General features: G+C 41.8%; 1 protein-coding gene across 3 annotated transcripts in view; it reads right to left on the bottom strand.

The window, feature by feature from the left end:
- The window catches only part of tanc1b (tetratricopeptide repeat, ankyrin repeat and coiled-coil containing 1b), a 127,982-nt gene that overhangs the window by 68,769 nt on the left and 46,488 nt on the right, over nucleotides 1–12,725 (bottom strand). Inside the window, exon 4 of one of the 3 annotated variants that reach the window (XM_050048128.1) lies at nucleotides 9,452–9,556. The exons of 1 other annotated variant lie outside the window; for it this stretch is intronic. In XM_050048128.1, coding sequence (XP_049904085.1) covers nucleotides 9,452–9,556 — 105 coding nt within the window. Of the gene's footprint in view, nucleotides 1–9,451; nucleotides 9,560–12,725 lie in introns of all 3 variants that reach the window. One more of the 3 variants, XM_050048127.1, reaches the window with a different exon arrangement.

Below are 12,725 nucleotides of genomic sequence, written 5' to 3' on the forward strand. Positions count from 1 at the left end.
AAGCACTGAAAGAGAGGATGTGGATAAAGAGTGACGACGAGTTGGTCTGTTTCCATTGTGTGGGTAGTTGCCGGTGATTAACTTAGTTAGCTTGCTAAAGTATTTGCTTTTCCATTACAACAAATGTAACGTTGCTACAACTTTTTTGGGGGTTTGGCTTTGACAATGCTTTTAACCTTAATCATTCAGTGCTGTGCTTCTCTTGCATTGCCCTACTTTGGCATCTTTTTTAGATTTTCTGTTTATCAAGGGTTAAGAACTCATGAGCTACTCTAATCTAAATCAATTTGATGTTACATCATAAGGTGACAGGGTACTAAAACCGAGATTCACGTTGAGAATTAACATAAGCTTGTTAAATCCAGTGCTGGTTGTGGGTCAATAGTAATTTGAAGCAACACATTGCATGCTTCATCAACTTTTAGTAGACGGCTACAGATAATGGGAACTGGTCCCAGGTTTTTAAAGGGGGCACCTTACACATCAAACATTTATGGCTACTGTACATTAACGGACGGTGACAGGTTGTTTTTTATTGGGAGAGTATGTCAAAGGTATAGCGTGGCATGAAAGCATCAACATTATGGATCTGTGAAGACTAGACAGTAAACACGATGTAGAATCACACATTGTGAGACTCTAACATTCTTTCAGAGATTTTTATGGCCTCAAATTGTTGTTGAGAAAAAACATAAGCTGGAGCAATGTAGAAGAAGAAGAGAAAAATATGTGCAACATTGTTGAAACCTTTAGCTCACAGAAATGAATGCATGACAGCTGTATTTGTACCTGCTCTGGCTTTAGTGTAATACCATGTAGAAACGAGTCCAACTTGTTGATTGAGTGCTGCCTCACAGTTTTATGTTTATCACTGGCTCTTCAAAACCACTTAAACCCACCTCTCTGGAACTGTGCTGGGGCACGTCAATAACAATATCTTAAGCCAGTGGTCCCTCTGCAAATCAATATACTGTACCAACAACACAAATTAGATCCATTGCAACTGCACCCACTGCCAGACACAAAACCTTTGCCTCGCACACAAATTTTCCACAGTGTTCTCTGTTTGTGCATTTATGAATAAAAACAAAGCATGTAAAGTACGGGGAGAAATCTGAGTTTAAGCTTATGGATGTACTGTGGGTTTATGAATTACAATATTTTGGATTTAGCTTGTCAACTGCTTGTGAATGGATTTGGACAGTGTGACTCACTATTTGTTCTGCTTATCCACATGACACAACAGGGCAATTGTCTAGTCTAGTACAGCTAAATGACTAACCATGGGACCAGTTTCTTTTAGAAATGTCATCATCGCCTATTCATCACCCCTTACCATTTCACTGTCTGTTGACAGCCATGACAGCCAAATGCCTTAAAGTCATATAAATGACAGGCGGAAAAAAGGTAGACCTGGCTCATGTAAAGTAAATACTGATATCTGTCATTACTGTTTTACCTATATTCCTAAAAGCTGCTCAAAACGACCTTAGTCTCATCTGTTGGACAGTCTTATCTGAAGTGTCTTACTCCAGGGTGCCTAAACTGTGACACTGAGGGAGGGACACATGCTGCTCTTTCACTTTCCGGCTAGATTTCTTCAACCTGGTTGCGCATCCAATTGGCAACCATTGAGTCACAGGATCTATACCCTGACCCCCACCACTGCTCCTACACTGATTTGAACGCATCAAAATCTTTATTAAGCAGCCATTGCCTTCAATTTGACACTGCAGATATCGATGTAATCCCTCCTGCTGATGTAACTGTTTGGCTAGTCTCACCACTGTCACTGATGACAATACTACCATAGGTGCCATTTACCAGATAGCTTTACAAGTCATTACAAGGACAAGGACAAAACAAGGATCATCTATGTAACAGAATTTGGGCTTTTTTTTTTGGAAGTAGTATGTGTCTCTTCCTGTAAATACAGACAAGGAACGATAACTCAGATTGGATACCTTTTACATTTGAACCGTATTGATACTAGTTTCGGTACTTGGAATTCGGTACTCAACGGTACCTTCTCTTGGTACTTTTCCTTTTCTGTATTAACAGAAGTACAGTCAAGTAATTCTGTTCCTCTGCTCTTTTCTATTCATTACATCTGTGTCTGCGTGCTTTTGTGTGTATGTGTGTAGGCCCATGTGTGTCTGCTAATCTCTCTCATGCTCTATTTAGACATAACTGAAATACATGGAATAAATACGTATTTATAAAAAACAATCACAAACAGCAGTGATGCTACGTTATTTCTAAAATAAAATAGAAAAGAAAAAAGCAAGATGTCAAAACTACTGCTGTGCAGCGATATCTTCAGCTGAAGCTGACAGAGCTCTGTGGCCGGCTTCCCAGCTCCTGGGCACTTCTACCTCCTTTCTGAACCTGTAAGCTCCATTGAGCTCCATTGTCTCAGCCACAAAGCACCCCAAAGCAAGAAAGCCAGCCACGGAGTTCTGTGGGCAGCCTCCCAGTTTTGGGGTGCTTCATGGTGCTTCCGCCTCCTGTCTGAACCCATTGTTCTCACCTAGATGCAGTCTCAGGCACAGTAATTTGGCACAGATTGATTTAATGTGATACTCAGTAGTATCAACATAATTCGGACAGTAGCCTTAAAGTACCAAGTTTGGTACCCCACAATAACTTCAACTACCACCATATAATAAGATGACATGCTTTTAAACTGCTGGCCTTGTACACTGAGCTCACATAATAGTGTAAATCATAATTCACACAACCATCCTTTTATATCCTATTATAGCAGATGTGTCCCTGGGTTATGTTTTCTGTTTCACAGTTTCCTCTGTCCAAGATACATAGTGAAACAGATGTCAACCTGGGGTCAAGAACCACATTGGTGTATCTCATGTTTAATTGATAACTTCATCATATAGGCTAATGGGCAAAGGACTTTCCAGTCCACACCAAATAAGAGAGAGAAAGAAAGAGTCAACACACAAAGACAGAGGTCAGTGTGGAGTCTATCAGTTGCTCAAGCTGTCACGCATTCCTGAAAAGGAAAGCATGAAAAGAGGGCTGCTATGGTTTCTTGATTTAAAATGCTATCAGCAGTGGAGCACTTTTGACTGCAAATGGTCTAACTGTCTCCCGAGATAACCTGACAGTGGGCTGAATACAAGCCAGACCTGCTGGTTTCCCTCGCAGTGTTAAGAGATTAGCTCTGCTCTTGTTTCATGTTAATGCTCATTGGCCCTTTCACCTGGGGCACAGCAGGTTAGTCACACACATGTAGCCACACAAACGTATAGTGTAGACATACTGTACTGTAGACACACTGCATCTATGGGCATGAGTGTGGATTCTCTTTTCTCTCTAACTCCCTCACAAAGATAGGGGAGATTATATATTATATATTTGAATCTATATCTGTTTTTTGTACTTCTGCACCTTGTCCACCTGAAGTTCCCTACTCAGGATGACAAAGTTAACCTTGACCTTGAGATAATTCAGTGTCACCATAACACAGTTTGTCTAGTAGGGAGCTGAATTTTGTACATATCAAGATTTCTTCAATAATCAAATTCCAATAATGTATTTATGGTCCAGTAATGTGTCACTGGAACAGACACCATTACAAGTAAGCTCTCTAGACCTCTGCAACAATCCTCTGAAAATGACTTGTAGCCTGTTGCTGTGTCACCTATAGTGTGAATATAGCACAAGAATCCCAAAGATTATGTTGCCAGTCAAAACTATAGTGACAACAGATTTGTTATAATAGCTAAAAAGGCTCTAATGTGAGTTAAAATAAATTCTGTGCACGTTCACTGGATTACAACACATATTTTGCGTGGTTATCCCACAGCAACACATGTATACGGAAATTCACATTCAATCATCATTTCTCATGCGCAAGGAAATGTAATTTGTGATAAATTCAACCAAGCCCTTTGTTTTTATTTCATAAACTCTGCAGTATCTTTGACTAATCTGACGGATAACAGCCCATTACACTAATACAGTCCTAATTGGAAGCCTGTGTGTGACTATGAAAACTCAGTTAATGAACAGTTGAGCAATAGCTAGGCTTTCTATATGCCATGGACAACACTTGGTCTGTTGTTGTCTATATCGGAAGTTATGAGGTAATTTTCGCAATGAAAATTAGCTATGTGCAGTATCTGATTACTCCTCTATATCTTAAACTACCCCAATATGAAAAAACAAAACAAAACAGGGATGTAGCTGGAACCACTTTTTGTTATTCCAGTAACTGTACAGCAAATGGAAGCAGAAAGAAAACAACATTATTATCTGCTGCCTGAGGAAGTTTATGAGCAGGTGTGAAATAGCAGCCGCTTGGTGCAGGGATAGAAGAATGAAGACGGAAGGAGGAGGAGCAGAAGAAGGATGGAGGAGGAGGGGAACACCACCAACAAACTGGCTCCACAGAGCTGTCTAGGCTCTCTCCCTGCCGAGAAAACAATCCAGCCGGTGCTCATTAGCAGCTGGAGTTTCATTACCACAACAGTGGAGCCTGTTTAATGAACCCTCGATGAGAACATGCATCCTGCTTCCCCATTTGAGTTCAGAGGTACGAGGTGACGTGCCCCCCTGAAGCACGTTGAGCGCTCTTATTGCAAATTCCACTGTTGGAACCACAAATGTCCTTTGCTGCAAGCACAGATGGAGCATCCAATTGGGACATTACATCATACTGAGGTGAGACTGTTGATAATAAAGTATCTCCAAGTAAAATGAGGTTCGGAGGGTGTAGAAGGCAAGGGGATAGTAATCACAGTTGTGACTGACATCTCAGCTTGAGTCTGGCTGTTATTATTGTTGCTCTAACAGTAGATACAGATGGCATTTCATTAACCATTTGACCAACAGAGCTAAAGCCTCTTCATGCAGTGAATCACCCCTGCAGGGCACAGCGGCTGTGCTGTAAGGATCCTCAAGAGATGAGCAGATACAGATTAATGAAGCTTCATTATTAAATAAAAAAAACAGATAAACAACAAAGTTTCAGCCCCTAGCAGCTGATTAAAAAAGGAAATCAACAATGAAACCAATATGCCATGAAGAGAGAGGGATATGACTCACTCTGCTACATCCAAAAAGAAATCACAGCCCATTCATCTCTGCTGCCACAAAGTCACTGCTTGCCTATATCATCATTAGTCCTATAAACTGGTAACAATGAGTCTTGATTATAGAATTGGGCTTGAGTCTTTATAAAGAGTGGAAAATACAGCCAGTTTGTAAAACTGCTTTATGTGTGACTGAAGCAGCACATCTATTCTTCTTCTTTAGTGGAAAGTTTTTCTCACATCCTTCTGTCTCCGTTTCCAAATTCAGTATTATTACAAGACATCAAGAATAATTGGACATTATCTGCATCATCTTATGAACGGCCAATTCAAAAATAGTGTAAAAAGAAGTCACCAGAGGCACCACGGTTTCCTACCTTTGTAAATCATTCCTACCAGGATGCCAGCTGTGGCTGTGAGAAATAACAATCATATTTAGCTTCCTTAGCTGGTGCCATAATTTGGCAAACTAGTCACCTAACACAGCATTTACATTCGTGAGCAAGCAGCTTAGCTGGAGAGCTGTAACTTATCTTTGCTGCATGGCAGTGGTTGCTTCCTAACATTAGACATACTGGACAGACCAGCTAGCACTGGCTGAATTCGAGTTGCTATAACCCTGACTAAAGGTCCATCTTAGGGTTACTGCTGCAAAACATATACAACAGAAACATAGCATGTGTGGATTCTGTCTTGTGGTGGATGCACGTCATTTGTTGGGGTTAGCAGGCTCCATTTTTAAGCTAACACTAGGTAGTATTGCACACTGTTGACACTGTAAGGGAGCTGAAGAGAGGCAAGGCACTCAAGAACACGCATTTATGTCACATTTTCCAGCAAAACTTGTCCGAGTCCTTTACATTAAAATCAGTCCACCGGCTGTTAAACACAACTGAGGAAGTCAAGGAAGGTCTTAGTTTTTAATTTACATAACAACCCATTTGCCAATTGGCAATAAAGAACAATTAATGCATGGAAAAAGTAACATAACGAACCTTTACAATTAACAGTAACAGTTCCATGAATGACACAAGGGATGACATGGTCTCCGAAAGGTGTTAACAAATGGGCAGTACACACTGTACAGGACATGGTCAGATCACTACCAGAACAGCTGCATTACAGAAGTGAAAGCAGTACCACTGTCAGATGTTTTGAGTGTCTTCAATTCACAGAATACTTAACAATATAAGTTGGGTCCTAATTTCTGCAATGACAAGATAATCAGCACTTGAAGAAACAGGTGCGAAGTGCTGGGGCCTGGGTCTCGCTGGAGTTGTAACATGGGGGGTATGAGAGAGACATAATTGTGGGAGAGGACAGGACCTGAGGTTCAGTCTTGATTGACAGAGACAGAGCTCTGAGACCACAGCTGAAACAATTTTGACAAGTGGACTGTTGGCCGCCTGTTGCAAATGCACTCATGCACGCAAAGACACATATACATAAACAAACATAAATGTACTTGCGGACACACAGTAAAAACACACGTGGAGGAAACTCTATCCTTCCTCAAAGAGCTATGTAAAATGACTCCACTATAGGTCAAACACACGTTTCCTATCTTAGCCTATAGCCCATCCTGCTTATCCACAACAGAGAGCTCCGGAAAGCAGACAGTCCAACCCAAAAGAACAAACAAATGTATGGAAACTCCACATGCAAGCTTTGATCATATATGAGGATTGCCAAAATAAAACACACAAAAAATGATATTGCATAAAAATATGTAAAATGATATGCACCATCCTAGACAAGTAAGCATATGTGCCGCCTAAAATATCACAAAAAGCCTCAGTTGTAAGATGCGACTACTGAAATAAGGGATGGTTTTTGGACATTCAAGAGATGCATCCCACCACAACACCCAACAAAAAGCCACTTTACAAGTCCCAAGAACTCACTTTATTGAGGGCCTAAATGTCACACAGTGCTCATGCTGCAGAACTTCCAATGGATTTTCCGACTCGGATTCTCCCGGCACTGTATCAACATTCCATGCTGACGCTAACCTTGTTACAAAAGCTGCAATGTCAAAAAAACCTCTTGTCCTGTCTCAGCAGTTAGCAAAAAAGGCCAGTGTAGTTTACTACATCTGAAGTTGGGGACAACACAGGCTGAAACATGCTCTCATTAGTGACAAAAGAACACTGGATACGCCCTTGTCACATGTGACGTGTGACGCACATTAACACAAATTAATCCAGTTGATGTAACAGGCCTGAGGCAGACACAGACACTAGATCTAACTGCATGGTGCAACTTCAAATAAAATGCAAATCCTATATGTGTGAATGAACGCACATGGGAGAGAAACAGAGAGTCATGGCATGAGTAGCTGTGCTCAAAAGCCCGTCAGCTATGCATGGGGCCTCATCGTACAACAGCTGGGCTGGGCTATCACAATTAGCCATCATTAGTCTAGAATTTATACAGCACCTAATTGTACATAATTAGCGGAGTAAGTTGGCTCTTTTTTCAGCAGTAAACTTCTTTTACCTGTAACTATGGCTGTGGGAAGAGGAAGGGAGATGGTTCCTCCTGGCTTAGCTGCTTACATTTATTGAATAACTCAACATGGCAGCAATAACAAGTAAGGAGCTGCTTGACCTTAAAAACAGGTTGGTTATTTCTTCAGTTCTGTAAAAGCTGAGTCAATATTTGAGAGCATGTACAAGTCATTACCAAAGCTACAAAATAAACTCAAATGTCTAAAATGCCTGGAGCTGCTCAAAGAGAGCCTCACTTTTGCTGCTGTTCCAACAATGCAATGAGCAATAAAAATGTATTATATTAGACTGGGTGCAACTGTCTTGGAGACTGCAATATAATTTATTATTTGTCATAAATTAACCAGATCTGTAGCTCTTTTGAGCAGACCAGAAGAATAACATAATGCAAAATTCAATGTATGATCTTTGCTCATTTTTTTTACTCTGTGTTTGAGACTGAAGCAGTTGGATGGTTCTCTACATTTTGTGGTAGCAAAATATTCTCTGGAAGGCTTAGTCAGTAGGTCTGTCACACACTTGTGAGATAGCTAGGCCTGTTATATCGCCTGAACAGTCATTTTAGCTTAGAATGAAATTAGAGAAGACGCAGAACTAAGTACACAAGGTTAAAACAACCACCTTAAGTAAACATAAGCAGTTTTGTTAACATCAAGTACTCTCACCTTGAGCATTATTTTTTCTTTTCTCTGTGTTGGGAGGCAAGAGGGAAGAGGGTAAGCATAGTGAAGACTGTTTCTAAGAAAGCACAAGAATGTGAATGTGTATGTTTATGTACATGCTCTTCAATCGGGGGTCTCAGGTCTAGAAAGGGGGAGAATTTATGGGGAAGAGTCGAGTGAAGGTGAGAAGGTGTGTGTGCAATTTGCAGTAGAAATACTCACAAAGATGCACCATGACAAACACAACACAGATACTCCCCTTAAATTCTTATTCAAAAAATCCAATCAAGGCTTCTCAAAACTTTTTTGTATACAGCTCATGACATCAGCTCTGAATAACAGTGCCAGCACACCAGCTGTCATGAGATAACATTTATCTGGCGTCCGCTATCTGCCGGTAGCCCGCTCTGAGCCGAAACACTGCTCTGTGCCAGCTGAATGTCAGACACACCCTCGTGCCTTGGTATGTAACAGTCAACAGTGACTGGGCTGCGCTGGGTTACTACTGTCTGCGTATGTGAGCCATGCACAATCGGAGGGCACCACTTTCTGTGTTGCCCTTTGCTAAAGATAACGCATCCTACAACTCTACTTAACCCAATGAGAGGAATTTGAGCCCGCCCTGCTCTGCTGGAAACCAAAACAGAGCACTTAGTGGAACATTACCCCTACACACACAAACACACAACACCCTATACAGGAGAGAATAACACTAAAGGCACACCTCACAGAAATGTGGAAACACAAGAACACACTAACATGTGCGATTACTGTGAAATTTAAGGTCTTGTCCTCGTTACATTTCCATGAAACGAATCCAGTGCTCTGCACAGACAATGTGTCCCTGCACAGAGGAAAACTGACTCCTCTGTAATCTAAACACACACTTTAAAATAAACACGGCACTATTGTGTGTTTGTATAAGAGGCTACATGAAGGAACACAGCTAAAATGCACTGGTATTTACATGGACTCCTGCAGACACTGATGCTACCCTTAAATTACAGAGACCTATCCCTGACCCCGTGGACACCACAATGATACTCTATATCACACAAAACATTCAGCTATGAAGACTGATCACAGTATGAGGGCGAAGTTGTGAAATCCAGCTGACAACATATACGCTGCTCATTCTCAAGCCAGTTCAAGTCGGACCGTTTCCAGTGCCTCCAAAAACACAAGCAGACATGTAGACAAGTGAAGGAAAAGCAAAACTCACCATTGTGTGAGGACTCCTTGTTATCGGCCACCTTCCTCAGAGCTGAAACGATGGCATCAGAGGGAACGCGAGGACTCTCCACATATTTGGGCTTCCTGATTGGACCTGCTAGCACGAACCGAAGATACAGCGAGAATGAGGGAGAGAGAGAGAGAGTCAGAGAGAGAGAGAGAGAGAGAGAGAGAGAGGGGAAAAGAAATGCAAAAGAGGAGAGAATGAGAGAAACAGAAAGAGAGAGAGAGTTCTCGCTGAATTAACGTGTTCCAGATGGGACTAGAGATGAGAAGCAGTGGTGTCTTAGTTGGACAGGCTTGGCTGCACTCCGTAGCTCACATAAACTCATTCACACACACATACACACACACTCACACACACTCTCTCAGACAGCTCCCTGCGCTGATAGCAGCTCTGGTCTGTCTGACAACCCAGAATATTGTCTGCATGGTTGGAGACTCCCAGTAAAACGCTGCTAGCCGGCTCTGGGAATGTAAACTACAGCAGGAAACCACGACAATTAGCCCTTTAGTGAACTTTAAAAATGAGTGTCCAAACACACATGCACTGCTGGGGATCAGCAATGTAGACAAAGAGTTTTTTCGGCTTGTTGATCTGTGAGCAGTCCCTTGGAAGTATACCCTGTTATTGCTGCAAAGATACATATGGATAGATAAGGGTCCCTGTGTCCTGCTGTACTGTAAGTCAGATGATGTATCTGGGACAGCAGCACAGTCCTCTGAAGACTGCCTTTGTCTTTAGCGAGGAGTCGAGGTTAGCTGGCTGCTCTGTTCCCTCTGCTCTCACCATGACAGAATTAGAAAATCCCTCAGCTCCATGCAGAATGCTTGCTCACTGTGCCGAACTTCAAGATAAACCACTGAGATACTCACCCCGCTAGAGACACAGCTCCTTTTGCAACATTTCCATCTTTGTGTGTGCAAAACGAGTTGCCCCTGTCCTGTGAAATGCTGCCTTTTAATCTGCACTAAATGGACAAAAAATAGGGTCTTTCTTTGGGTAGAAGCAAAGGCCTACTAATCTTTCCAAAGGGTGGCTGTATAATTGTTTATACATGCAGGAGATCCAGCAAAAGACACTAGACTAAATACTAAGCCATGAAACAAACATCTCCAGAGCACATAGTTGTGCATACTTCACTTCCCTCTGCTTCTATCCCACGATTTCTTGTGTAAAACAGAAATATGTTCCAGAGTCCAGCAAAAATGTAACTTCAGGAAACAATATGAAAACAGGAGGTGACTGTATCATTTAGATCCATAAATCCACACAGAATAGCAACAGCATGTCTCCCCTTGCGCCACTCCTCCATGCTGCTCCAACCTTGACCTACTGTAACTCTATCCAAACCTCCTCCTCCTCCTCCTCCTCCTCCAGACTCCAGTTATCAGATGACTATGTGCAACCCCAGTCATAACATAAAGATTAGATGGGAGAGCACAGATAACCATTTCCTATTACAACATTTGATAACCAGTCCCTCCCCCCTCCACAAAAAAATAATTCCTCTGAGTCAGATGGAACAATTTCTTAGACCACAGCTGTGATCTTGGCTGCAGATACTGAAAGTGGAGGTGAGGGGGAATGAGGGGAGTTACAGCAGCAGCCATCTGAGAGGAAATGATCTGGAAGTGTCATTGCAACAAACCAAGCATGAGAGTCAAAGTCAGCTTGATGCACAGTGCCACCTATGGATACGCTACTTGAAATGCATAGTGAGGAATGGTGCTTTTGATACCCAGAAAGAGCCTCTGCAAGCTGGGTGTTCTCTTGCTTGTTAGCAGAAGTGATGATATAAAGCCAGTCAAAGGGCTCAAAGTAAAAGCCCAAAGCCAAATGTAGTCATCTGTCAGAGGAGCAGGAAGCAGTAGTCGTAGTGTGTGGTGAAAAATAGTTTTAAAAGGTATTGATTGGTGTTATTTAAATGCACTATAATCTAAAGAATGGATTTCCAACGAGTGAGGTGTTAGAGACTAGTTGATTTGTGTACATATATGAGGTCTATGACTGGAGGGGTCTGATCCAGTGAAGCATCTACAGAAGTAATCCAAGTCAGCTTGTTATTTAGCAGACAAAGCCAGAGAGTCTGTCCTGAAAACCTCCATTCATCTGTGGATGGTCAGGCACAACCCATTACCCAGGAGTCACACGGCTCCAATTAAAGTGGAACTGCAGAGACAGAGAGGGCTGTGTGTGAGACACACTTCGTTCAGGTAAATATCTTGGGCCCAAAGCGCACTGCCAAATATATTCTGTTGAGTGTATTTCATCTAAAAACAACAGGGGGCATAGTTTGAGTAATTTAAACCATATGCTTAAGTTTAGATTCGGTTTACACAGAGTACCAGGAGGAACACAGGATCCACACATGAAATAACAAACATGTGGCTGGCTATCAAGGGTAATTTTAGGCCACATCTGAGGGCTGATAATACGGGGAAGAGGCAAAAGGTCCTTTAGCAAGACTCTGATGTCATGAGCTCATGACAGACAAAGCACACAGGGGTTTCTTTTCCATTCAAAATCTAATCTCAAGATTTAACAGGGTGCCATTAACGCTCTGCCCTTCTAGATGAAAGCACTGACGAACAAGCAATTGCAGTTTATAACAAGCATGAAAAGGTCGCAGAGATGGAAGTGTCAGATGTGTGACCCTTGAAGGACACTAAGAGAGAGGCAGAAATGAGATGTGTTCTCACTTTTATCACACTGTGGAGGCAACATACAGAATGTTGAGCTATTCAAATGCACACTCATGGGTACACAATTAACAGCAATTTACAGTTATATTTAAGTGTTGTCAAAAATATTGATTTGCTGATACATTTCAATTCTGAATATCTGAACCCATTTCAATACTCATTTTCAACAGTATCGATACATTCAGTACCACCTGTGCTTTGTGCTCTCTTTATTTTTAATGTTCACTACAGCTATTCTGCTGTTCTCTGCTTCCAACCAAGAAAAGAAAAGTTTCCGCTGTCATGTTATAGCTTCATTAAGGGGATTTGGTGGCATCTAGTGGTAAGAACTGCAGATTGCAACCAGCTGAAACTCCTCCCAGTTAGATTTCCTTCGGTGTTCACTGTTTATGAGGTTTTTACGAGGAGCTGAATTATTCGCAGGGGTCTCTTCCTCTCCAAAACAAATGTACACGGTGATTAAAACCGGTAAAAACACTGAAATAGCAGTTTCACGTTACAGATCCAGTGTTTCTCCTATGCTGTTTGGCTTGTCGGAGACACGCTGCTAGCCCAGC

The sequence above is a fragment of the Epinephelus moara genome, chromosome 7, assembly GCF_006386435.1.
Source record: "Epinephelus moara isolate mb chromosome 7, YSFRI_EMoa_1.0, whole genome shotgun sequence".
In the NCBI taxonomy this organism is placed as follows: Eukaryota; Metazoa; Chordata; class Actinopteri; order Perciformes; family Serranidae; genus Epinephelus; species Epinephelus moara.